The sequence below is a fragment of the Bufo bufo genome, chromosome 6 (genome assembly GCF_905171765.1).
Source record: "Bufo bufo chromosome 6, aBufBuf1.1, whole genome shotgun sequence".
NCBI classification, from domain to species: Eukaryota; Metazoa; Chordata; class Amphibia; order Anura; family Bufonidae; genus Bufo; species Bufo bufo.
In genome coordinates this window covers 19,471,058-19,498,998 of record NC_053394.1, presented here as the reverse complement: position 1 = coordinate 19,498,998, position 27,941 = coordinate 19,471,058, and the positions used below count along the sequence as shown (strand labels likewise).

General features: G+C 46.7%; 1 protein-coding gene across 2 annotated transcripts in view; it reads right to left on the bottom strand.

Moving 5' to 3' along the window:
• The window catches only part of CLCN1 (chloride voltage-gated channel 1), a 126,131-nt gene that overhangs the window by 5,533 nt on the left and 92,657 nt on the right, over positions 1-27,941 (bottom strand). For both annotated transcript variants that reach the window (XM_040437726.1, XM_040437724.1), the window contains exons 15-19: positions 20,302-20,515; positions 8,929-9,062; positions 7,229-7,428; positions 3,735-3,807; positions 1,904-1,986 (exon numbers count right to left, since the gene is read on the bottom strand). In XM_040437726.1, coding sequence (XP_040293660.1) covers positions 1,904-1,986; positions 3,735-3,807; positions 7,229-7,428; positions 8,929-9,062; positions 20,302-20,515 — 704 coding nt within the window. The remainder of the gene's footprint in view (positions 1-1,903; positions 1,987-3,734; positions 3,808-7,228; positions 7,429-8,928; positions 9,063-20,301; positions 20,516-27,941) is intronic.

Here is a 27,941-nt window from a genome sequence, read left to right as displayed (position 1 = left end):
GTTCGCAAGACCATGTGAAGCCCGTGCTGTGGACCGCAAATTGCACCGACCGTGGCCCAGCCACATGGGGATATGCACACCCCTCTTCTGCACCAACACAATTTTACTGGCGTTATCTTTTTTTCCTCCCCACATTTCAGACATAACTTTTTCATTTTTACACTGAAATGACGATTTTTTTGGTCAACAGAGCTATGTGAGGGCCCATTTTTTGTAGGGAAAACTGTATTGGTACCATTTTTGGACAAATACGACTATGAACCTTTTTGTACTTCATTTTTTGGAAGGCAAGTTGACCAAAAACAGCAATTCTGGTATTGTACCTTTTGTTTTTGTTATGCTGTTCACCATGTTTGTTTTTATTCGTATATTTTGAATGATAATTTTTTTTTATTAAAACATTTTTTTTGTCCTCTTAAAGGACTAAACACTAAGGGGTTAAATGGCCAGAATTGGATGTATCCCTCTTACAGGCAACAGTTGGCTTCCACTGTGTTTGAAGTGAGCTCAGCTCCTGAGCCTCCTCCATACAACCGCAACCCACCAGCAAGGTAAATGTACTTCATTGTGGATGAAGGGGGTAAGCTAGTACCCTTTGGCTCAAAAAAATTGAATTTGGTAGGGAATATCCAAGTTGATATATAATAGTGCCTGCGCTAACGCTATTAAGTTTTCTCTATATGCACTCAGGCAGACAGAGCCGCTGCTTGGTACCTAAATGGATTACGGCTGCTCCGATCCAAAGTGGTAAATAAAGCAAAGAAATTGAACAAACTAATGTTCGGTACCAGCGCTGGGGTTGTGATGGGATAGATAAGTTTGGTGGTTACCTTGTCCTAGCGGGTTACCTTGTCCTGGCGGGACCTGGGGTATAATCGGAAGGAGTAAACACTGACTGTCCGGTAAGGCAGTGGGATAGGGTGATTCTGCGGTACTTCTTGTTTGCTGTTACTTCTTGCTCTACCTCTCAGCGCGTATGCCGCCCCGGCCGGTGGCTGGCGTGCGCGCGAGGGAGCGGTGTTGGTACAGGGTTCCGGAACGTGCGGCGTGACGTCACGACTGACCTACGGAGTAATCCAAAGACCAAAAACGATCCAACGCGTTTCAAAGCCTACGGGCTTCTTCGTCAGGGATAGTTGTTGTGTTTGTGTTCTGGGTTAAGTAGGCGTCCGGTCCCCATGGCAACTATTAACTTTTACTACATCAAACATACTGACGAAGAAGCCCGTAGGCTTTGAAACGCGTTGGATCGTTTTTGGTCTTTGGATTACTCCGTAGGTCAGTCGTAACGTCACGCCGCACGTTCCGGAACCCTGTACCAACACCGCTCCCTCGCGCGCACGCCAGCCACCGGCCGGGGCGGCATACGCGCTGAGAGGTAGAGCAAGAAGTAACAGCAAACAAGAAGTACCGCAGAATCACCCTATCCCACTGCCTTACCGGACAGTCAGTGTTTACTCCTTCCGATTATACCCCAGGTCCCGCCAGGACAAGGTAACCCGCTAGGACAAGGTAACCACCAAACTTATCTATCCCATCACAACCCCAGCGCTGGTACCGAACATTAGTTTGTTCAATTTCTTTGCAATATCCAAGTTGAGTTTGGACATTCTATACAACCACAAAACTTGTGCTGAAATCTTTGGGATGCTCATGGTCTGTCCAAAGGGATTCAGACGTAGGTAACCAAAACACTTTCACTTGACTCTGAGTCTGAGCTCAGGAGCATCACCAAAACCTCTCCTGAGATGACGCTATGAGCATCAATGTTTTTAGAAAGGGCATCAAAATGACCTAGAGGACATCCATGTGAAAAAGTAGAATTCAAAAATTCTTTGTATATGATGATGGTGTAAGAGGCTATCTGCTGTTCCATCATTCCACCCAAAAACGCTCTGCTGACCTCTGAGGGTTCTTCAGGTTTCTCCTTCTCAGACCTGCAGAAGATTCCTGCTAGGGAAGAACGGAACCTCTTGCAGCAACTGTCTGAAAATTACAAATGTATCATAATTACTAACAAATCACTTACAACATTCTATCAAAAGGAAAAGAAGAGGATGAACGTATGCAAATTTAAAGGGGTTGTGTCATCTCAGACAATGGGGACATATTGCTAGGATATGCCCTCTTTCTCTGATAGGTGCGGGTCCCACCTCTGGACCTGAGGGCGCACCGCGCATAAGATGCTGCCCTCCATTCTTTTCTATGGGGATTTCAAAAATAGCCAAGTGCGCCACTGAGTTATTTTCGGCGGGCCAATAGGAAGGCTTGGTGGTGGCCGCCAGCCACCTCTTTGACATCCCTCGTGTTAGTCTTCAGGGACCCGCACCTATCAGACAATGGGGGCATATCCTAGTGATATGGCCCCATTGTCTGAGATGGGAATACCCCTTTAATGCTCAGGTGACTACACTGAGACTACTTTGGGGCAAAGCGGTATTTTTTTTTTTTTTTTTTTTACCAGGGTCACATGATCTAAAATGGTACTAAAGGTGGATTCCTTTAATCTAGCATCAGATAATCCAGGCTACTGAATGGTCCTGTATAAAAAGACAAAAGCTCAACAGCAGCAAAAAAAAACAGTGCAAAATACGAAATAATTGCAGTCCTGGTGAGACGTCAATTGCTCCCTTAAGAAATAGGTCCGAAGTAACCTTGTGTCTATCGCAGAAATTCCAGCTGTGATGAAGATTTCTGTCACAAGGTTGTTTGAGACTTTCCTACAGAGAACAACTGAAACTTCATTTTGCCATGAAACCTTAAGGCCCGTTTCACACGAGCGCGGGTGCAATGCGTGATGCGAACGCATTGCGCCCGCACTGAATCCGGACCCATTCATTTCAAAGGGTCTGTGTACACGAGCGTTTTATTTTCACGCATCACTTGTGCTGAAAAATCGCAGCAGGTTCTATATTCTGCGTTTTTCACGCAACGCTGGCCCCATAAGAAGTGAATGGTGCTGCGCGAAAATCGCAAGCATCCGCAAGCAAGTGCGAATGCGATGCGTTTTTCACGGATGGTTGCTAAGAGATGTTGTTTATAAACCTTCAGATTTTATCACGCGTGTGAAAAAACGCATCAATGCGCATTTCACCCGCGTGATAAAAACTGAACGCAATTGCAGGTAAAACTGAATGAACTTGCTTGCGAAATCGGGCATTTCTAACTGAACGCATCTGGAACGCATCTGGACCTAATCCGTATAGCTCGTCTGCGAGGGGCCTAAAGGGGTTATCCCATGGGGGCTGATGTAAAAAATTTAAATCAGACATCATATAGTACATATAGCACATGGCAACCGAGCATGTGCGACCACCTCAGTAAGGAGGGCGGAGAAATAAGGAAAAGAACTAACAGCAGGTGGCGCTATACAGATATATTTTATATACACATTGATTACATGATAAAGTAGATAGAATGTTGCTCCCATCTTTCAGAAGAGCAATTTCTGGAAATGTTATTATAGGTTTTACTCTTTGTCCATAGACTGAATAGAGCAGCTCTCTCTGCCTTTTCACAGCAGGAAATCCCAGCACAATCTGAATCAGTAATCAAGAGCTCGGTTACACGGGACCAATAACTGGTGGAAACTGGCCCCCATAATGTCCCAGTCTATTCCCCACTGAAGTGAATGGGATCGGCCATGATTCACTTTTTGCAAACCTTACAAAGAGTGAACCAAGAGGAGGGACCCTGACAATCAGAAGGAGGAGACGATAGAGATTGGGTGTTACCTGGCTCTGGCGGAGTTGTGGGCGTCTCCCCAGAATTATTTAGGGTGATGGGACCGTTGCATTCCTCGATCGGCTGTAAAGAATAAAAAGAAATGTGAATATTTTGTTCTCTCCCCACCAGTCGCCCCCTCCTGACTTTCATCTGGATTCTGATATTCATTCCCTCTATAACCAGATGCATTGAGAGAAGTGATGGAGATTTAAAGGATAACTGTCATTTTATTTTATTTTTTTGCTAAAGTGTAGGGCAAGTGATCAGTAACAATTTTGCAATAGACTTTATTTAGCCAAAACGTTTATTTTTGGTAGAAAACTGGGGCTGAAATGGGCCTTAGCAGCACTCTTCAAAAGAGCGTTGCTAAGGGCCATCCGTCTCCGATTAGAAAAGACGCTGTGCTTTTGCCTCGTGCTTCCCTGGGAGACAGAAGGCTGGGCACAGGAGTCTTAGGAGTTAAAGTTACATTTATATTCCCCCTTTCTATGCAATCTAATGCTCCATAACATTCACTGACCTGCGATCCCTGTGATAATAATTCATGCAGCTGCCGCCGGAAGTAGAAGCACTGTGCGCAGTGAGCCGGCGGCTGCTACATGAATTATTATCACAGGGATCGCAGGTCAGTGAATGTTACGGAGCATTAGATTGCATAGAAAGGGGGAATATAAATGTAACTTTAACTCCTAAGACTCCTGTGCCCAGCCTTCTGTCTCCCAGGGAAGCACGAGTCAGAAGCACAGTGTCTGCACAGCCCGTCTTTTCTAGTGGACGGATGGCCCTTAGCAACGCTCTTTTGAAGAGTGCTGCTAAGGGCCATTTCAGCCCCAGTTTTCTGCCAAAAATAAACGTTTTGGCTAAATAAAGTCTATTGCAAAATTGTTACCTATCACTTGCCCTACACTTTAGCAAAAAAAAGAAAAATATATGACAGTTATCCTTTAAGGATGCACAGGTTCCTGTGTCCTCATTCACGTCTCGCAGTTTATTAGTTCGCGCAGCCAGAGCTTCTAACAGTGTCCCTAATTAACTATGTGTCCTTCTCATCTACCAAGGGTTGTCCGTCAATACATGGTCAATGAGGGTCTTCAGAGAGATGCCATGAGTTAACGTACAAAGAGAAGACAACTATTACACCTATTATGCCATATAGATGTTATTGAGGCGGGGAGCCCACTTTAGGACCCTTCTATAAGCTAGAGCTGAGAGTCACTATCACATAGTTGCTCTCACCCTGCTTGTCCATGTATTACATGGTCAGCCATTCATTTGAATGCTCAGCATGCAATACTGCATCTCTCCTGTAGTGGCCACTGCAGTACATGGACATTTATGGCAGTCTGCTTATGTAGAAGCAGGAACAGGCTGCCATAAAATATCTTAGGACAGTCTAGTAAAGCATTGACAGCACGTTTTTACTGCATTTATGCCAAGAATGAATACTTATAATGTTTCTGAAGGCTTCCATTCTCCAGGAGACACTTCATTTCTTGCCAATCAGAGCAAAGTGAACTTGACATTAATCGGCTGAGAACATAAAAGCCCACTGGGGGAGATTTATCAAAACTGGTGTAAAGTAGAACTGTCTCAGTTGCCCATAGCAACCAATCAGATTCCTTTTTCACAGCTCCTTTGGACAAAGAAATGTAGAATCTGGTTGCTATTGGCAACTAAACCAGTTCTACTTTACACCAGTTTTGATAAATCTCCCCCATAGACCTTTCACAAGCCTGAAGTTTGTTTTTTCTTTTTATGGATTTGATGACTTCGCATCAAATTCCCCAAAAATCCAAAAACCCTGGTTTGGATTGGGGTTGTCAGATTCCTAAACCTTCTTCGTGTATTGTCAGCCCCCAATGAGCGAGCAACTGTTTCCTTTTTTTCTTCATCATCACATTCCCAGATCTATAACTTTTTAAAATGTTTTTTTTTATTTCCCATCAACATAGCCATATAAAGGTCTTTTTGTGTATATATATAACCTTTATAATTTTTTATAGGAGGAGAGGAGGAAAATATTTTTGGGGGTTTCCTTTTATGTGATTTCTATACAGCATGAATAATACAGTCATCCTGTGGGTCAGTCAGATTACGATGATACCAAATTCATATATTTTTTTTCGTTTTTCTATTTTTGCACAATAAAATACACTTAAAAAAATATATATATATTATTTGTCTGTCCTCGCATATCGAAACCCAAGACTTTTTTAATTTTTCTGTAAACGGAGGTGGTGTGTCAGCGCTTGTTTTTTGGAACTGATGTTTTCCTTGATGCCATAGGAGCCATAGAAGTTACAACTTTTTTAATACATTTGTATTCAGTCTGCAAGATGACCCAAAAACAGAAATTCTGTATTTTTTTATTTTTTTTTGTGGCATTCACCGTGTGGAATACGTAATGCCAGAATTTCATCATTCAGGTTTTTATCGATGCAGTGATACCAATTATATGTTGTTGTTTTTTTCCCCGTAATGTAGAATCTTATAAGGTAAAACGCTTTAGGCACCTTTCACACGAGCGACTGTTCCGCGCGGTTGCGATGCGGGACATGAACACATAGCACCTGCACTGAATCCTGACCCATTTATTTCAATGGGTCTGTGCACAGTACATGAGCGTTGCTTTTCACGCATCAGTTTTGCGTTGCGTGAAAAGCGCAGCATGTTCTATAGGCCTCATGCACACGAACGTTGTAAAAATAGGCAGTTATATTAATAGCTGTCCATGCCGTTACGCAAATTGCGGACCGCAAAACACACAACGGACGTGTACATGAGGCCATATTCTGCGTTTGTCACGCAGCCCTGGCCCCATAGAAGTGAATGGGGCTTCAGTAAAAAAACACATCGCATCCGAAAACAAGTGCGGATGCAATGCGTTTTTCACTGATGATTGCTAGATGTTTGTAAACCTTCAGTTTTTTATCACGCGCATGAAAAACGCATCAAAACGCATTGCACCCGCGCGGAAAAAATTTAACAACTGAACGCAATCGCAGACAAAACTGACTGAACTTGCTTGCAAACAGGTGTGAGTTTCACTGAACGCATCCTGAACACATCCGGAACCAATCCGTCACGCTCGTGTGAAAGGGGCCTTAGGCTTTATAGAATTTTTTTTCATTTTATTTTTTAGTCCAACTATGGCCCATGACCATTTGACCATTTGATCTCTGCTATAATACAACACAATATTGCTGTACTGTACTTTGTATGTCAGACCCATAGATCTGGGTGCCTTCATTTTGTCATTAACATCCATCCGCAATTGCACGGTAGGGGTGCCCATGGGGTGACAGAGGGAGCTCCTCCCACTGTAAACCAGCTAGATGCAGCAATCGCTATTGACAGTGGCATCTAAGAGGGTTAAACGGCCGGGATCAGGAGCTCCGCTGTCAGGAGGCAGTCAAGCACCAGCTCCATCCATTGGCCGATCGTCTACTTTTTATTTATTTTACAATTCACTTTGATACAATGTTTCTCTCTCCTTTCTCACCTCTTTCTTCTCCTCCTCCTCCACTCCTGCCTCTTCTTCATCTACGTATTGGAAGGAGTCCCGTTTGCCCCCCGGACCGGTTATCCTCTGCCCTTTGTAGGGGGGTGAAGCCATACGGAGTCTTCTCTCCTTACATAGGACTCTGTCCAATAAAGCCACAATCTCGGATCTCTCAATTGACCCCAGAAGAACCATACATTCTGCAAGATGGGGAGATGTGCAGATAGGACTTAGTGCCCTGTGTGGCACCTTATATTGACATCCTGTCTAATTATAAGCACCACAACACTGCTATACAGCGCTTAGTAGCAGCGCCACACATTGTCTAGGTAAATTCCGCCATACGGTGCGGAAATAATACCAACACACAGCAATATACTATTAATATCCCTGATGTGCCCCCTTCGGAGAAGCACATTTCACACACCAGTAAGGCCAGCGAGTCCCTCACTTATTGGATATTTTGTCACATGAAATGTGTTACATTAGCTACATTGAAACCATCAACATGCTGCTGTTGACTGATCCTAATCATAATTATGTGTTTCTGTTTAATACTTTGAGTGTATAATGATAAGCTGCTGTATGACTGAACAGCACACTAACCTGTTATTAACCCCCTGCAGCCCGGCTCATTAACACATGAATATTCAATGCACAGATTAGATATATTCACATATTATTCAGACTTTTTGGAAATATCTTAGCAATGGTTGTCAAGTATTTATGTGATTGTGAGCTGAAATGTCCAGGATATTTACAAGGTACAATTAAAATTAAAATAAAGATCCGTCAGCAACAGATAACCTGCCTGCTGATGGTTTCCTTGCGGTAACACTTTATTTTTGCACGGCAGTAAAAGTAAAAAGAGACCTAAATATGGCAACTGACATCAGATAATCTAGTGTGCATTATCCAATCTCTTTTCCTTTTGCTGGCAATGGCCTTTCTGCCCCAAGCTGCATCCAAGACCAAACACCAAATGCAACCATTTAGAGAACAGTTATTTGGCAACAGGCTCACCTTCTGTGGACTTAAATTAAAGACTATGTACACCTTTGGGGGCAATTTTTATTTTTTAGTGCATTGTACTAATTATGAGCTAAAATTTTTTTTTTCTATTAGTCTTTATTAAAAATATGGAGCCCTTTTCTCTGTACAGAGCTGAGATGCTCTACTAGCAGGATCTGAATTTTCTCTCTGCTCCATCAGACAGAGACCTGACAGTTCCATATCTCTGCTCTCAGACCTTATAAACATCAAAGCTCAATCCTTATCTTACTGATGAGAATGTGGCATAAATAAGTGTTTATGACTTCTTAGTAGTTTAAAGATAAGGGTTATTAGATGACCGGTACAAAGTGAAAGTAGGGTGCACACAGCTAGAAAAACAGTTAACCCTTTGTGACAGAAAGGCTCAATATTTTTTTTTAATAAAGACCAATTGAAAAAAATGATTCGTAAAAATTGCCCCCCCCCAAAAGTGTACACAGCCTTTAAGGTCCCAGCAGCTATTGGGGGTTCTTTAATCATGGGTGTAACTGGAGCTTTAGCAATCATGGCCACTGTTACAGTGACAGGAGGCCAAAGGGGCACAATTGTATTGTAATATAGTTTCTTTGTCCCACAAGAACATGAATTGGAATTTACATTTTTTAAACCATCACCTCCATAAAATCCATGAAATTAAGTTGTCTTACCGCTTGACTCCACTAGTGGCAGTGTTTTGTGAGAGCAGGTCTTCAGGACATTAAGAAGGTCATTGTAGGTGCAGAGAGAAGACACATAACGGACTTCTCTCACCATAATATCCTCCACAAAAATGTTGTATTTACTGTCGCAAAAAAAACACAAAAATATTAATAATACATTTGAAGCTTGATGTTATAATGAGAATAAAAATAAAAAATATACAAAAACAAAAAATAACTTCATAATTCCAGTTTCTAATCATCTCAAAGCTGCATCATTATTCATTGTGTTTCTCCTGACTCTTGGCTTATCTCACCGCATAGCTTCATCTAGCAAGTAAGCCTAAGTAAAATGCTACCGTCCCTTTAAGATTATTTTCCATAAAAAGCTAAAGGGAATCTGACAGCAATTCAGGCTAGTGTTGAGCAAACCTGAACTGTAAAGTTCGGGTACCGGGAACCGAACTTTGCCGGAAAAGTTTGGGTTTGAGTTCGGTGTTTGTGCATTTAATAAAGCTTGTTGAAAGGCTGCAGGGCAGCCAATCACAAAGCTTTTAAGCTGTGGGCACTTAGAAGCCCACAGATGATGACGAAACACAGGTGTCAACTGCTGGGGCTTTCGAAAGTGTGCAGACCGACAAGGAGGGCAGGGGTGAAGACTGGGTGGAAGATGATGTGGAGGACGATGAGGTCCTCGACCCCACATGGAATCAAGGTCATTTTAGATCCTCTAGATAGTACGCCTGCTACTACCCACCACACCCAGGGACCGAGCACACCAAAGCCAGCTCCAAGGAGTTCCCTGGCGTGGCAGTTCTTCAGACAATGTGCTGACGACAAGACACGAGTGGTTTGCACTCTTTGCAATCAGAGTCTGAAGCGAGGCATAAACATTCCCAACCTGAGCACAACCTGCATGACCAGGCATTTAAGTGCTAAGCACGAGCTGCAGTGGAGTAGACACCTCAAAAACCACGAAAGGTCTCTGACTCCTCCTGCTTCCTCTTCTGCTGCAGTCTCGGCCTCTTCATCCACCTCTGGAGTGACAGTGCCACCCCGCAAACAGAGGATCTGCCAACAACACCACCACCTCCACCACCGTCACCAAGCATCTCCACAATGTCATATGGAAGTGTCCATCCCCCAAACACTTGAGAGAAAGAGGAAGTACCCCCCCTACCCACCAGCGATCCCTGGAATTTCAAAAGTTCTGGCCTTTGAAATGCTGTCATTCAGTCTGGTGGAGACGGAGAGTTTTAAAGGCCTTATGGCCGTGGCTGTCCCACAGTACGTCGTGCCCAGCCACCACTACTTTTCAGGCGAGCCATCCCTGCCCTGCACATCCAAGTGGGGGACAAAATCAGGTGTGCACTGGGCAACGCCATCTGTGGCAAGGTCCACCTGACTACGGATACGTGGACCAGTAAGCACGGTCAGGGACGTTATATCTCCATAACAGCACACTGGGTAAATGCAGTGGCGGCTGGGCCTGAGGCGGATAGCAGTTTGGCGCATGTCCTTCCGCCACCGAGGATTGCAGGACATTTCTCGTTGCCTCCTCATCCGGTCAGCGTAACACCTTCACCACCAACTTCAGCACAGCCAGGGGTAAACGACAGCAGGCAGTTTTGAAACTCATCTGTTTGGAGGAAAAAACCCACACCGCGCAGGAGCTGTGGACGGGCCTTGAACAACAGACCAATGAGTGGTTGGTGCCAGAGAGCCTCAAGCCCGGCCTGGAGGTGTGTGATAATGGGCGAAATCTCGTAGCAGCTCTGGGACTAGCCGGTTTGACGCACATCCCTTGGTCGCCTGTCTGCGCTGCAGCGTAACTTCGGCCTTACCGCTCACCGCCTCATATGCGACGTGCCCACAAGGTGGAACTCCACCTTGCACATGCTGGAGAGACTGTGTCTTTTTGTCACCTCGCCACAACAACCAGCACCACCAGCTGATATGGAGCGTGTTAGCAGAAGGCAGCATTTGAACAACATGGTGGAACAGTACCTGTGCACACCCCTCCACGTACTGACTGATGGTTCGGCCCCATTCAACTTCTGGGTCTCCAAATTGTCCACGTGGCCAGAGCTTGCCCTGTATGCCTTGGAGGTGCTGACCTGCCCTGCAGCCAGTGTACTCTCTGAACGTGTATTCAGCACGGCAGGGGGCGTCATTACAGACAGACGCAGCCGCCTGTCCACAGCCAATGTGGACCTTCTCACATTCATTAAAATGAACCAGGCTTGGATCCCACAGGACTTGTCTGTACCTTGTGCTGAGTAGACAAGTGTACCGGCCGCACCCAGCCATTGTTAGACTCCAGCGCACTTTCTCTTTGCATTCTCTTTTCTATTTACCAATGTTTTGTGGAAAAAAACAAAAAAAACTGTGTTGGCTACCTCCTCCTCCATGCCTCCTACTTCCCTTGGACTTATGCCTCCTGGTTCAAGATAATTATTTTTTTCTATTCCATGTTATTTTAAGTCATTTCCCTATCCACGTTTGTTTGAAGGGCAACTGTCCTGCTCTTACCCCCATTTTGCTTCCTTTTGCAGCCCTCTACGACTATTTTACAGCCATTTTAGTGCAAGGTCCCCATTGACTTTAATGGGGTTCGAGTTCGGGTCAAGTTTGGGTTCCGAACCCGAACTTTGACCCGAAGTTCGTCCGAACCCGACGAACCTGAACATTCACGGGTCCGCTCATCCCTAGTTCTGATCATGCTAAACTGCTGACAGCATTCATATTAAAGGGAGTCTGTCAGCAGTTTTGCCATTTTGACCATGCTCAACTGCTGACAGCACAAGGCAGGTTAGGAGTAGGTTACGTACAAACATGACCTTTGTGTAATTTTTTTTTTTTTTAATAGCGTTTATTTAACACTTTTGAGTTAATACAACAATCCCAAAGGGAAAAAACAGTTCTGCATGACAGTCACACATGCAAGCAAGACCAGACAATTCCATCAATGTCATAATGTACAACAGTAAAAGATATAAATGTAATTAATTACAGAACATCACTGTTGCCGCAAAAAAAAAAAGGGAAACAAAGGTCTGTACTCACTCACTCCACATCCACACACACAACCACACACTTGGGTGATGCAGTCCCAACCAGTAGTGGCCTCAAACCGTACCCTCCGCCTGCACCCATATACCCCAGATTTTGTCAAACCGATCAGGGACCCCTCTCGCTTCATACGTCAATTTGTACATCTGAAGATCCTTGTTAATAAGTTGCACCCACTGGTTTACCGTGGGACACTTGGGAGGTTTCCAGTTCAAAAGTATGTTCTTTCTACCATAGAACATTAATAGTCGTAGCAATATTCTACTATACTTGGATGGAGTCGCATCAGCAACTAATCCCATAACGCATATTATAGGATCACAGATCCCTAGTAGACCCAACTTAACATTAATGAAGTTGCACACCCCTTTCCAGTATATTTGTAAAGACGGACATAACCAAACCATGTGGAAAAAGGATCCTCTATCACCTCCACACCTGTCACACCCAGGATTCGGTATCTGCCGCATCTGATATAGACGCACCGGGGTCAGATATACCCTATGCATCCATTTGACCTGAATGAGCTGATCTCGAGCGCTCACGACAGACTTCCTCCACCCTAGACGCCATTCCTCCAAATGAGAGTCCTCCAACTCTGGGATATCCGCCGACCATCTAACAAATGATTGCTGAATAGGAGACTCCTGCATCTTAATGATTTCACCATAAAAGGAAGAAATTGGTTTATATGACTGTTCCCTCCTAGCTACTGATTCTAGAGGACCACACTCCAAGCTCAGGGTCAAGGAGTGGAACTGTTTATCACAAGCGTGTCTCAGTTGGAGGAACCGATAAAAACTCGTCCGAGGCAACAGGAAGTCCGACCGCAAACTCTCAAAGGAGCGAAAGACCACGTCCTGGAACAGCTGCGTCAAGTACTTAAGCCCCTTCCTAGGCCAAAATTCAAAATCTGGCAAGTGTAAAAGCTCAGGGAGGTGCTTGTTACGCCATAATGGGATATATGGAGACCAGATGTCCCCTGTTTGAGTATCCATATGTGTATTCACAAATCTCGCCCAGGCCTCTATAACCGTCACCATAGCCTCTGTGTATCTCCCACCGACCAAAACCCCACCTCCCCTATAAACCAAGTTCGTTAGGGCTTCATATGAGCCAACTAGCGCTGCCTCCAGCACCACCGCCGGATTATTGGGATCCGCTCTAATCCACCAGGATGCGTACATCAGGCGTGTCGCTATGTAGTAAACATATAAGTCAGGAAGTTGCAAACCCCCCTGTAAGTAGGAGGCTTTCAACGTCTTCCTTGCTATCCTAGGGGTCCGATGGCACCATAAGAATCGGGACATGACTTTGTCTAAGACATCAAAATGGGCCTTCGGGACCCTCACTGGAGCCGCTCTATATACATATAATAGTTTCGGTAGCAACACCATTTTAAAGATGTTAATCCTGCCTATTAAAGTCAAGGGGAGATTTTCCCAGGCTTCTAACTTGCGTGTGACATATTCCATAGTGGGTCTCAGATTCAGATGACAGAATTGCCGAGGGTCTCTATGTATGTGAATCCCCAAATAAAGGAAGCTATCTACCACTTTCAGGGGGGATACCGGAGAGACATCCATCCCTTCCTCCATGTCCACCATATATAGACTGGATTTAGCCCAGTTCACTCGCAATCCTGAATACCTACCATACCCATTCACCACATCTAGCAGGGTTTCTAAGGAGGGGCCAGGGTCAGCTAAGTACACCAACAGGTCATCCGCGTACAGCGATACTTTCTCTTGTATCCCAGCTATCGTCCACCCTTCTATCAAGGAGCTATTATTGATCAACTGTGTAAGAGGTTCCATTATCAGAGCGAACAGCAACGGGGACAGGGGGCAACCCTGCCTTGTACCTCTGAATAGCCTAAAAGGTCGGGAAAGAAAGCCATTTACTCTGATGCGCGCTGTAGGCGCCTGATACAATAGTTGGACCCATTGAATAAAGGATGGAGGGAAGTTAAGGCGGGACATTGTCTCCCAAATAAAATGCCACTCTACCGAGTCAAAGGCTTTCTCATTATCGAGAGATGCCAGGACCCTTGACCCCGCATTATCATGCCTGACCTGCAAGTTCGTAAATAATCTCCTAAGGTTGATATCAGTTGTCTTCCCAGGCATAAAGCCAGATTGGTCAGGATCAATAATGGATAAGACTACCCTACTAAGTCTCTTGGCCAAGATTTTAGCCAAGATTTTGGCGTCAGTATTCAGTAGGGAAATAGGTCTATATGACGCACAGTGGTCCGGAGACTTCCCAGTTTTATGAATTACCACAATGGTAGCCTCTCCAAAGGATAAAGGCAAACCACCAGAATCATATGCGTAGTTGAAAAGTTTCAGTAGACGTGTAGAGTGCAACTCAACATCTAATCTGTACCATTCGACTGGGAACCCATCCGGACCAGGTGATCTCCCTACTGCCATATCTCCAATCACAGCTTTAATTTCTTCTACATCAATAGCAGCCTCTAAAAACTTACTATCCGTCCTTGCCAATGGTGTGAGGGGGATGGTCTGAAGGAAAGATCGGATCTCATCTGGGGACAACCCAATTTTGGAGCTATACAGGTCCGCATAAAAATGAACAAATTGCTCACATATGTCCTCCGGCCGGTATACCCTCACGCCATCCCCACAAGTGATGTGTGGGACCACCGTCTGAGGCGACTCAGTCCTAGCCAGGAACGCTAAAGCACTCCCATTCTTATCCTCATCAGCAAATATTAAACGCCTTTGATACAATAACTTCTTCTGGGTATATTCTGTTAGGTGTAAACTAAGTTTCCTCTGAGCCTCATCCCATAATCTACGACCCTCTCCATCCGGATTTGCAATAAAAGCCTGCTCTTTCTCTACCACCTCCCCCTCTAACTTAGTCCTAGTAGCACTCATCTCCTTCCTATACGTAGCTATCGCTTGAATCAGAGTACCCCTCATTACAACTTTGAAGGCTTCCCACTCTATCAACGGGTTAGTTGAGCCCTCATTGAAATCCCAATAGTCCTTCATACCTTGCTGTACAGCCCAAACAACAGGTAGGACCTCCAGCCATTTACTATTGAGTCTCCATACTCTCTCAGCCGGTGCAATGGGTTGCTTCAGAATTACTAACAGGGGGGCATGGTCAGAAATACCTCGTGGCAAATAGTCAGCCACCACCAGAGAGGGCAATAGATCTCTACTAAGGAATACTAAGTCTATCCGTGAGAGCGTTGCATGTGGGGCAGAATAACAGGAATATTGGCGTAATCCCGGATGCAAGTACCTCCAACCCTCTGTTAAATCAAATACATCCGCCCAGGAGCTTAACGCCTCATTATGGGTATCACTAGGGCGAAGTCGATCTAATGACCGGTCTAGAGTCGCATTGTAATCCCCAAATGCGATCAGAGGCACTGGGGGCATAGATGCTACTCTTCTCATAATCTCATCCAATATTTCCCTCTGAAAGGGGGGGGAGGACATAAATACCCACCACAAGGTAATCAATGCCCCTGATCGCAACGTGGAGAATCACAAAACGCCCCATCGTATCAGTATGCACAGAGTATGACCGGAAAGGAAGGGACTTCGCTACCAGAATTTACACACCTCTGGCCCTAGAGTTATATACAGCATGGTATGCTGAGCCCACCCAGGGTTTCTTTAACGCCAAAAGCTTCCGCCCCTGCAAATGTGTCTCCTGCAATATCAGAACGTCCGGATTGTGGTTTCGCAGAAAATTAAAGACCAGAGATCGTTTAATTTTGTCATTGAGACCCCTGACATTCCAGGAGACAAATCGACAGACCGACATCATGGCGGCTTGTTAAGACAATATCCCCAGAAGAAACTGCACCACCCAAGCCATACACTCACACATTCATACCAACTTCCCGAATTTAGAACAAGAGCCCCCAAATAAGCCCGTAACATCAGGCAATGCCCCCCACCCTGCCCAGATAACCCCAACTTATCCAAGCCTAATAACCCTCCCCCCATTTGCCTCGTTAGTAGAAAAAGGGGAACGGGAAACCCGTTTTTAACCCCACTGCTCTAGGTAAACCCTAAACTGAACCTATGCAGCAGGTTACCTCAACCATCACACATTCAGCTCCATTGATATTGCGATCATCTGAAAACATATGATGAGACACCCCAAAACATCAGATATGTAACATTCAACCCCTGCGGTCAAGCCAGTCCGATGCTTCCTCAGGGGTGGCGAAGAATTTCACCTGCTCTCCTTCTTGTACTCTGAGCCGTGCCGGATACATCATGGCATAAATAAGTCCCTTCTCTCTTAGTCGGGTTCTCACCGCCGTGAACTGCCTACGTTGCTTCTGCACTTCTGTAGAAAAGTCTGGGTAGAAGGAAATCCGGGTGTTGTCAAAATGAACGTCCTTTAGTCGGCGAGCTGCTGCCAGAATAGCATCTCGGTCTCTATAATTCAGGACCTTAAAGATGAAAGGACGAGATGGGGCTCCAGGAGGTAGGGGACGAGTGGGAATTCTGTGGGCTCGTTCCACCACAAAAGTCCCTGAGAGATTTATAGGATCAAAGACTTGCTTTATAAGACGTTCCACAAACTCCTCAGGAGAGGGCCCCTCTGCTTTTTCAGGTAAACCCATAATGCGGATGTTGTTCCGTCTGTTACGGTTCTCGGCGTCTTCTACCTTCGCTATCAGAGTCTTGACTTGATTCTGCAGAGCGTTTATCGCAGAGTCATCACGCTGAACCCTGTCCTCCACGTCACTCACCCTCCTTTCCACCTCAGTTGTTCTCTCTCTAATTTTATCAATATCATGTCTGAGGAGAGTAAGATCAGCCTGGACATGGTCAATTTTGACCGTGAGCGCCGTCTGACAGTTAGTGATGGCCGCCATAACTTTTGCAAGGTCCACTTCTGGGTGCCCAGAGGAGGTCCCAGCCTCCCGATCTTCTGTTTGGCTCATGTTGTCCAGCATTAGTTTAGGTGGAATGGCTGGCCCTGAGGTGCCCGTTTTCCGGCCCATAAGGTGGTCACCCTTTCACCAGTAATAGGAGAACTGGCCCTTTAATCAGCACCCTCACTCAGGGGTAACAGGTCAGCAGCTGCACCACTCACTAGAAAGATTCTTTTCCTTAAGTCAGGAGATACTTGCTTTACAGCTCAGACGAGCCTCACACTCCACCCGATATAATCCTCCCAATCGTCAGCTGGGTGTAGACAGGAGAGCTAAGATCCAGCGCCAGCCCTGGAGCATGAAGATGACCGTCCCCAGCGTCACAGGTAAGATGGCGCCCGCACCATCAGACACGTGGGGGACTTCAAGCCGGCAGTCCAGCAGGGAAGCAGGGAGAGAGCCCGGGGGTCACACCGACCTGCAGCTCCAGACTCCACCCGACCACCAGAACCGGTGAGTATGATATTCTTGCGTCCCCACTTCTCCCGCTCTCACCGAGGGATCTGCAGTGCAGGGTACGTACCGCTCCGTTCACAGGCCTCGCTCAAAGGGATCAAACAGACAGCGACCGCAGCAGCCACAGAGCAGAAAATCCGGTTATCGGTAAACCGTGAGGCTGTGGATCACATTAGGGGTGTTTCTTTCCGGCTAAATGATCAGACGATCAGGATAATACAGGATAGTGTCGGAGCTGAAACGACTTGCGTCCTCACACCATGACAGTTAGGCCACGCCTCGTGGAAATTTTATTATCAGGAGTCGTGTGAATATGAAATTTTATTCTGCTAGGTTTTGCTCTTGCAAGTGCCCAGGAGGCGGAGCTTCACTGTGGAGTGCTCTTTGCACTGAGCCGATTCACAGACCCTCCCCTCTGCTCTGAGTGACAGCTGCAGAGGTCTCCTGGTTGGATGCTACAGCTGTCACTCAGAGCAGAGGGGAGGGGCTGTGGAGCAGCTCAGTGCAGGGAGCACTCCACAGTGAAGCTCCGCCTCCTGGGCACTTGCAAGAGCAAAACCTAGCAGAATAAAATTTCATATTCCCACGACCCCTGATAATAAAATTTCCACAAAGATCATGTTTGTACGTAACCTACTCAGCGCCTAACCTTTGCAAGAGCAGAACCTGGCAAAATAAAACAACCTATTCTCACTACTCCTGATAATAAACGCTCCACAAAAGATATATTTTTCTTGCTCTACCCAGACCCTATCTATTGCTATCAGCAGTTTAGCACGGTCAAAAGCTGCTGACAGATTCCCTTTAATAAAAGTTATTTTGAAAAAACTACTGTCTTTTTTAGGTTTTTTCCAAGTCGACAAACCCAACAGCATTGCCTCACATGATCTCATATCTGGCAGAAGATCCTGTGAGTATTTATAGACACAGATAAAATAAATCCTACAAGCAGGCACGGAAGCCCCTGGGAATCGTCTAATTATTGGACGCGGGCCCCTCCGAGACGCAGCTGCGGAGTAACTACTTTCTAGAAAATCAGACAAGGCAGATGTTATACAAACTGTGTGGAGGCTTTACACATCGGAAGGATGACCTTGCTGTGTGGTGCAAGGACACCGGGGACTGCTATGGGGTACCTTGCTTGTTGGAGTGCTAGCAATGATTTGGGGGATTCTGACACTTAAGGAGGCCCTATGCCCATTATATGTTATGGGGTCCATGTCACTTTTATGGGCTGCCTTGTTGTCACTGATATGAGGGCAGTATAGCGGGGGGGGGGGGGGGGCACTGCTGCTGTCACTATTATAGGAGCACTAGGACCAGAGATGGATTACAGAATAAAGGGGCAATTGTCCCAGGGCCTCCGCACCCACATGGTCTAAACCCAAATCCTACATCTGCTGTGGGACTACAGTATTTAGTAGCTGCGTACTTTATTTGCCACTGTTTGGTGCTGTTATGTGTTCACCATATGGCACTGTTATATATACTGGCACTATATGGCTATATTATGTGGACATTATTTGGCACTATATTGTTTCAGGCAATATATGGTAATATTATCTATACTGGCACTATAGGGCAGTATTGTATGGATATTATTGGCGCTGTATGGTTTCAGGCTATATATGGTAATGTTATCTATACTGGCACTATAGGGAAGTATTATATGGGCATTAACTTATTATACTATTATACTGTTATTTATACTGGCACTATAGGGCAATATTACATGGACATTATTTGGCATTGTATGGTTTCAGGCAATATCTGGTAATGTTATCTATACTGGTACTATAGGGCAGTAATATATGGATATTATTGGCGCTGTATGGTTTCAGGCAGTAATGGTACTGTTATTTACACTGGCACCATAGGGTAGTATTATGTGGGTATTAACTCGCACTATATGGTTTCAGGCAATACGATACTGTTATTTATAGTGGCACTATAGGGCAATATTATGTGGTCATTATTTGGCACTGTAGGGTTTCATGCAATATATGGTACTGTTATTGGGCAGTATTTTTCCTTCCCAGCCTTGCCAATGACTGTTCTGCAAACAACATATTGGGAAGATTTACGAACCACCAGAATTCTGTCTCAATTTGCACAAAAAAAAAAGCGTCTTTCGCCAGATTTATTATGGTTTCACACATATCTTACAGCTTTTTTCCTGCATTTTACAGAACGCCAGCAAGTTCTGATGCATTTTTAGGGGGAAAAAACACTGTCTGTCTAGACATTAGCTATGTGTCTATGGGGACGTGCTTTTTATACTGGTGGTTTTCTTCACTTGGGTTGCAGGCTGTTTTTATGGCATTTTTTTGGCTTATTTTTTTAATTTTTATGCCACAAACATCCATTATTTTTTTGCCCTGCTTGAAAAACCCACATGGCTTGCAAAAAAAGCCACAAAATGCACATGTATTAGAGCGCACTATATGTAAAAAATAAAAAGCGACAAAAAGAATCATAAACGGCTTAGTAATAATTAGCTTAAATGCACCAAATTGCATAGAAACCGTGCAAAAACTTTTGCAAAAAAACATTGCTCTAAGATGCCCCAACCACGAAGAGGCATAAGGAAGGTAAATGCGTCTAACATAAATCTATCAGCCGCTGGGATAAATTTGGTTTCACGCCGTGTAAATATAAGGTAGTAATAACTTATTTACCCATCGTGTTCATAATTTCATAATTTGTTCCCCAGCAGTTAACAGGGGCCCCAAATTAGTTCAGACCACGTAGGACACATAACCCTGTGTTGGGTTGCAGAATTATGAATGCAGCTCTGGAGTATAATACAGGATCCATGATGGAAAGTGTAACATATTGAGCTGTATTACTAGACAGGTGATGTGTGCATATAATATACCGCCATACACCTAATATACATTTCACACGCTGAGCCCCACCTGACGTGAGATGACGACAGGTCGGGTAAGTACGGCAATTTCTTGGTCTGAATGATGGAATCGTAAAGACTGGGCTGGAGGTTCTGAGCCACCACGTTCGCCATGATGACGGAGATGAGCATAGGGAGAATGTGAGAAATCTGCCCCGTCAACTCAAAGCAGATGACAGCAGTGGAGACCGTGTGCGTAACGGCGCCGGTCAGTGCAGCCGCACCTGGGGAAGAGACAAGAAAGACAGCGTGAAGACGGGAGTGTGCCACAAACTGGGGGTGTCACTGACAATCAGGAACTTTCTATGGAAATGTGAATATTATCTGCATCATTCATTGATTTCCTAACCCAGGACTGTGCAGAGCAGGACCTGACAGCAGAGCAGGACCTGACAGCAGAGCAGGACCTGACAGCAGAGCAGGACCTGACAGCAGTACAGGACCTGACAGCAGAGCAGGACCTGACAGCAGAGCAGTACCTGACAGCAGAGCAGGATCTGACAGCAGAGCAGAACCTGACAGCAGAGCAGGACCTGACAGCAGAGCAGAATCTGACAGCAGAGCAGGACCTGACAGCAGAGCAGAACCTGACAGCAGAGCAGGACCTGACAGCAGAGCAGGACCTGACAGCAGAGCAGAACCTGACAGCAGAGCAGGACCTGACAGCAGAGCAGGATCTGACAGCAGAGCAGGACCTGACAGCAGAGCAGAACCTGACAGCAGAGCAGAACCTGACAGCAGAGCAGGACCTGACAGCAGAGCAGAACCTGACAGCAGAGCAGAACCTGACAGCAGAGCAGAACCTGACAGCAGAGCAGGACCTGACAGCAGAGCAGAATCTGACAGCAGAGCAGGACCTGACAGCAGAGCAGAACCTGACAGCAGAGCAGGACCTGACAGCAGAGCAGGATCTGACAGCAGAGCAGGACCTGACAGCAGAGCAGAACCTGACAGCAGAGCAGAACCTGACAGCAGAGCAGGACCTGACAGCAGAGCAGGACCTGACAGCAGAGCAGAATCTGACAGCAGAGCAGGACCTGACAGCAGAGCAGAACCTGACAGCAGAGCAGGACCTGACAGCAGAGCAGGACCTGACAGCAGAGCAGACCCTGACAGCAGAGCAGGACCTGACAGCAGAGCAGAATCTGACAGCAGAGCAGGACCTGACAGCAGAGCAGAATCTGACAGCAGAGCAGAACCTGACAGCAGAGCAGGATCTGACAGCAGAGCAGAATCTGACAGCAGAGCAGGATCTGACAGCAGAGCAGGACCTGACAGCAGAGCAGGACCTGACAGCAGAGCAGGATCTGACAGCAGAGCAGGACCTGACAGCAGAGCAGAACCTGACAGCAGAACAGGACCTGACAGCAGAACAGGACCTGACAGCAGAGCAGGATCTGACAGCAGAGCAGAACCTGACAGCAGAGCAGGACCTGACAGCAGAGCAGAACCTGACAGCAGAGCAGGATCTGACAGCAGAGCAGGACCTGACAGCAGAGCAGGACCTGACAGCAGAGCAGGACCTGACAGCAGAGCAGGATTTGACAGCAGAGCAGGATTTGACAGCAGAGCAGGATCTGACAGCAGAGCAGAATCTGACAGCAGAGCAGGACCTGACAGCAGAGCAGAACCTGACAGCAGAGCAGAACCTGACAGCAGAGCAGGACCTGACAGCAGAGCAGAACCTGACAGCAGAGCAGGACCTGACAGCAGAGCAGGATCTGACAGCAGAGCAGAATCTGACAGCAGAGCAGGACCTGACAGCAGAACAGGACCTGACAGCAGAGCAGGATCTGACAGCAGAGCAGAACCTGACAGCAGAGCAGGACCTGACAGCAGAGCAGGACCTGACAGCAGAGCAGGATCTGACAGCAGAGCAGAATCTGACAGCAGAGCAGGACCTGACAGCAGAGCAGAACCTGACAGCAGAGCAGGACCTGACAGCAGAACAGGACCTGACAGCAGAGCAGGACCTGACAGCAGAGCAGAACCTGACAGCAGAGCAGAACCTGACAGCAGAGCAGGACCTGACAGCAGAGCAGGATCTGACAGCAGAGCAGAATCTGACAGCAGAGCAGGATCTGACAGCAGAGCAGAACCTGACAGCAGAGCAGGACCTGACAGCAGAGCAGGACCTGACAGCAGAGCAGAACCTGACAGCAGAGCAGGACCTGACAGCAGAGCAGAACCTGACAGCAGAGCAGAACCTGACAGCAGAGCAGGATCTGACAGCAGAGCAGGACCTGACAGCAGAGCAGAACCTGACAGCAGAGCAGGACCTGACAGCAGAGCAGGACCTGACAGCAGAGCAGAATCTGACAGCAGAGCAGGACCTGACAGCAGAGCAGAACCTGACAGCAGAGCAGGACCTGACAGCAGAGCAGACCCTGACAGCAGAGCAGGACCTGACAGCAGAGCAGAATCTGACAGCAGAGCAGGACCTGACAGCAGAGCAGAATCTGACAGCAGAGCAGAACCTGACAGCAGAGCAGGATCTGACAGCAGAGCAGAATCTGACAGCAGAGCAGAATCTGACAGCAGAGCAGGATCTGACAGCAGAGCAGGACCTGACAGCAGAGCAGGACCTGACAGCAGAGCAGGATCTGACAGCAGAGCAGGACCTGACAGCAGAGCAGAACCTGACAGCAGAGCAGGACCTGACAGCAGAACAGGACCTGACAGCAGAACAGGACCTGACAGCAGAGCAGGATCTGACAGCAGAGCAGAACCTGACAGCAGAGCAGGACCTGACAGCAGAGCAGGATCTGACAGCAGAGCAGGACCTGACAGCAGAGCAGGACCTGACAGCAGAGCAGGATTTGACAGCAGAGCAGGATTTGACAGCAGAGCAGGATCTGACAGCAGAGCAGAATCTGACAGCAGAGCAGAACCTGACAGCAGAGCAGGACCTGACAGCAGAGCAGGATCTGACAGCAGAGCAGAATCTGACAGCAGAGCAGGACCTGACAGCAGAACAGGACCTGACAGCAGAGCAGAACCTGACAGCAGAGCAGGACCTGACAGCAGAGCAGGACCTGACAGCAGAGCAGGATCTGACAGCAGAGCAGGACCTGACAGCAGAGCAGGACCTGACAGCAGAGCAGAACCTGACAGCAGAGCAGGACCTGACAGCAGAACAGGACCTGACAGCAGAGCAGGACCTGACAGCAGAGCAGAACCTGACAGCAGAGCAGAACCTGACAGCAGAGCAGGACCTGACAGCAGAGCAGGATCTGACAGCAGAGCAGAATCTGACAGCAGAGCAGGATCTGACAGCAGAGCAGAACCTGACAGCAGAGCAGGACCTGACAGCAGAGCAGGACCTGACAGCAGAGCAGAACCTGACAGCAGAGCAGGACCTGACAGCAGAGCAGAACCTGACAGCAGAGCAGAACCTGACAGCAGAGCAGGATCTGACAGCAGAGCAGGACCTGACAGCAGAGCAGAACCTGACAGCAGAGCAGGACCTGACAGCAGAGCAGAACCTGACAGCAGAGCAGAACCTGACAGCAGAGCAGGACCTGACAGCAGAGCAGGACCTGACAGCAGAGCAGAACCTGACAGCAGAGCAGGATCTGACAGCAGAGCAGAATCTGACAGCAGAGCAGGATCTGACAGCAGAGCAGGACCTGACAGCAGAGCAGGATCTGACAGCAGAGCAGGACCTGACAGCAGAGCAGGATCTGACAGCAGAGCAGAACCTGACAGCAGAGCAGGACCTGACAGCAGAGCAGAACCTGACAGCAGAGCAGAACCTGACAGCAGAGCAGGATCTGACAGCAGAGCAGAACCTGACAGCAGAGCAGGATCTGACAGCAGAGCAGGACCTGACAGCAGAGCAGGACCTGACAGCAGAGCAGAACCTGACAGCAGAGCAGGACCTGACAGCAGAGCAGGACCTGACAGCAGAGCAGAACCTGACAGCAGAGCAGGATCTGACAGCAGAGCAGGACCTGACAGCAGAGCAGAACCTGACAGCAGAGCAGGATCTGACAGCAGAGCAGGATCTGACAGCAGAGCAGGACCTGACAGCAGAGCAGGACCTGACAGCAGAGCAGAACCTGACAGCAGAGCAGGATCTGACAGCAGAGCAGGATCTGACAGCAGAGCAGGACCTGACAGCAGAGCAGGATCTGACAGCAGAGCAGGACCTGACAGCAGAGCAGGATCTGACAGCAGAGCAGAACCTGACAGCAGAGCAGGATCTGACAGCAGAGCAGGATCTGACAGCAGAGCAGAACCTGACAGCAGAGCAGAACCTGACAGCAGAGCAGGACCTGACAGCAGAGCAGGACCTGACAGCAGAGCAGGATTTGACAGCAGAGCAGGATCTGACAGCAGAGCAGGACCTGACAGCAGAGCAGAACCTGACAGCAGAGCAGGACCTGACAGCAGAGCAGGATTTGACAGCAGAGCAGGACCTGACAGCAGAGCAGGACCTGACAGCAGAGCAGGATTTGACAGCAGAGCAGGACCTGACAGCAGAGCAGAACCTGACAGCAGAGCAGAACCTGACAGCAGAGCAGACCCTGACAGCAGAGCAGGATCTGACAGCAGAGCAGAACCTGACAGCAGAGCAGAACCTGACAGCAGAGCAGACCCTGACAGCAGAGCAGGATCTGACAGCAGAGCAGGACCTGACAGCAGAGCAGAACCTGACAGCAGAGCAGAACCTGACAGCAGAGCAGACCCTGACAGCAGAGCAGGATCTGACAGCAGAGCAGAACCTGACAGCAGAGCAGGACCTGACAGCAGAGCAGGACCTGACAGCAGAGCAGGACCTGACAGCAGAGCAGACCCTGACAGCAGAGCAGGACCTGACAGCAGAGCAGGACCTGACAGCAGAGCAGACCCTGACAGCAGAGCAGGACCTGACAGCAGAGCAGAATCTGACAGCAGAGCAGAACCTGACAGCAGAGCAGGATCTGACAGCAGAGCAGGACCTGACAGCAGAGCAGAACCTGACAGCAGAGCAGGACCTGACAGCAGAGCAGAACCTGACAGCAGAGCAGAACCTGACAGCAGAGCAGGACCTGACAGCAGAGCAGGACCTGACAGCAGAGCAGAACCTGACAGCAGAGCAGGACCTGACAGCAGAGCAGGACCTGACAGCAGAGCTGTCAATCACACAGAGGCCGCGCCCACATCCAGCTGCTGACATTGTAAACATTAGACTCAACACAGCAAACCAGGAAAAGTGCATTTCTTCTGAAGCCAGTTACACAGTACAACCTACCCAGAAATAATGCAGAGTACAACCTACCGAGAAATAATGCAGAGTACAACCTACCGAGAAATAATGTACAGAACAACCTACCTAGAAACAATGCACAGTACAACCTACCCAGAAATAATGCACAGTACAACCTACCTAGAAATAATGCACAGTACAACCTACCCAGAAACAATGCACAGTACAACCTACCGAGAAATAATGCAGAGTACAACCTACCGAGAAATAATGCAGAGTACAACCTACCGAGAAATAATGCACAGTACAACATACCTAGAAATAATACACAGTACAACCTACCGAGAAACAATGCACAGTACAACCTACCGAGAAATAATACACAGTACAACCTACCGAGAAATAATGCAGAGTACAACCTACCGAGAAATAATGTACAGAACAACCTACCTAGAAACAATGCACAGTACAACCTACCCAGAAATAATGCACAGTACAACCTACCTAGAAATAATGCACAGTACAACCTACCCAGAAACAATGCACAGTACAACCTACCGAGAAATAATGCAGAGTACAACCTACCGAGAAATAATGCAGAGTACAACCTACCGAGAAATAATGCACAGTACAACATACCTAGAAATAATACACAGTACAACCTACCGAGAAACAATGCACAGTACAACCTACCGAGAAATAATACACAGTACAACCTACTGAGAAAAAATGCAGATTACAACCTACCCAGAAATAATGCACAGTACAACCTACCCAGAAATAATGCACAGTAAAACCTACCGAGAAATATTGCACAGTACAACCTACCCAGAAACAATGCACAGTACAACCTACCGAGAAATAATGCAGAGTACAACCTACCAAGAAATAATGCATAGTACAACCTACCGAGAAATAATACACAGTACAACCTACCGAGAAATAATACACAGTACAACCTGCCGAGAAACAATGCACAGTATAACCTACCGAGAAACAATGCACAGTACAACCTACCGAGAAATAATGCACAGTACAACCTACCAAAAAATAACGTACAGTACAACCTACCCAGAAATAATCTACACCTAATTGTGAACCAGGATACAAACCAACCCGAAATGGCAGAGGTGTAACTGCATACGCTAAGACCCCCCCAATGGAAAAAACACCTCCACTCAATTTATAGACAAAATAAAGTTTATTAAATAGATCATAAAAGTAAAATCATGAATACCTACATAAGTATCAGTACAGCAGCAATGAATATACCAGAGAGGACGTAGAGGGCGCTGCCCCATCAAAAATACACAGTGCCATACTAATATCATAACTATAGCAAAGAATTCATATAAATAATAAAAACATGATAGTAATATACATTATACATTAATGATATTTTGTTTATGTTACTATTATGTTTTTATTATTTAGATTAATTGTATTATGAGCTGTTTTAATTATGTCACAGGTCACTCTAAATTTTGCTATAATTATGATATTAGTATGGCGCTGTATTTTTGTTATGTCTTTTTGGTAATAACTTTGTAATTATTATTGCCTGCTTATTTTATTATCTGTCAATTGTGTTTAAATAGAACATTTTGCACTTTGCACACTGTATAATTTGAGGATTTGATTGATGCTGTACTGTACAATGTGTACGTGCCGGTACTGTATATATTTTCAAGTTGCGTTCCACTTGTTGGAACGCATGACCATAGTAGCCGGACATCCGAGGTGCGCTCCACTTTGGAACGCACAACCATCTTAAACTGTGGCCGAATTGATTGCGTGATGACGCGCATCTCGGGTCTCGTTTTGGCCCAGTGCTTGCGCCCTGACGCTTTCCGGCTATTAATATCTGGCCATGCGACTATCGCCCCGAAAACTGCCTACCACGGACGTCACTTCAATAGGTAATTGCCCCTGAATCTTTTTTTTAATTAATTAATCAATTGTATTAGGTATAAAAAGAGGAGGGTTTGGATTATGTTTCTCTATCCCCGGAAGAAGCCTTTTGGGGCGAAACGGCGTTGGGAGGAGGACGCTGCTGTATCGGTCGGTAATCCACATGCATTTGCCTTTTACTTTTTACTACTTTAGTACTTTCAACACTAGGCTTGAGAGTGACAAGTTGCTTCTACGGGTGAACTATGATATAATGCATACCGGCATTGGGACATGTGGACTGGACGTGACTGATGGTAGGCAGCGTCCTCTATGTCCTCTCTGGTCAGTGGTATACATAGAGAAGTAAGGGCCCCAGAGCAAGGAACAAACCAGGCCCCCCACACAGGACAGAGGGGTTTCTGCCTAAACCCTTTTCAATGACCCTTGGGCCATTACTCTACTGCTTTGTTTGGTAAATGTTGTTCCTTTAGAGGATAGAGTCCTGACCAAGTTTTCACCCCCAGTAGAAGAGGAGATGATCCCAACTAAGACCTTCTCTTGCCCTG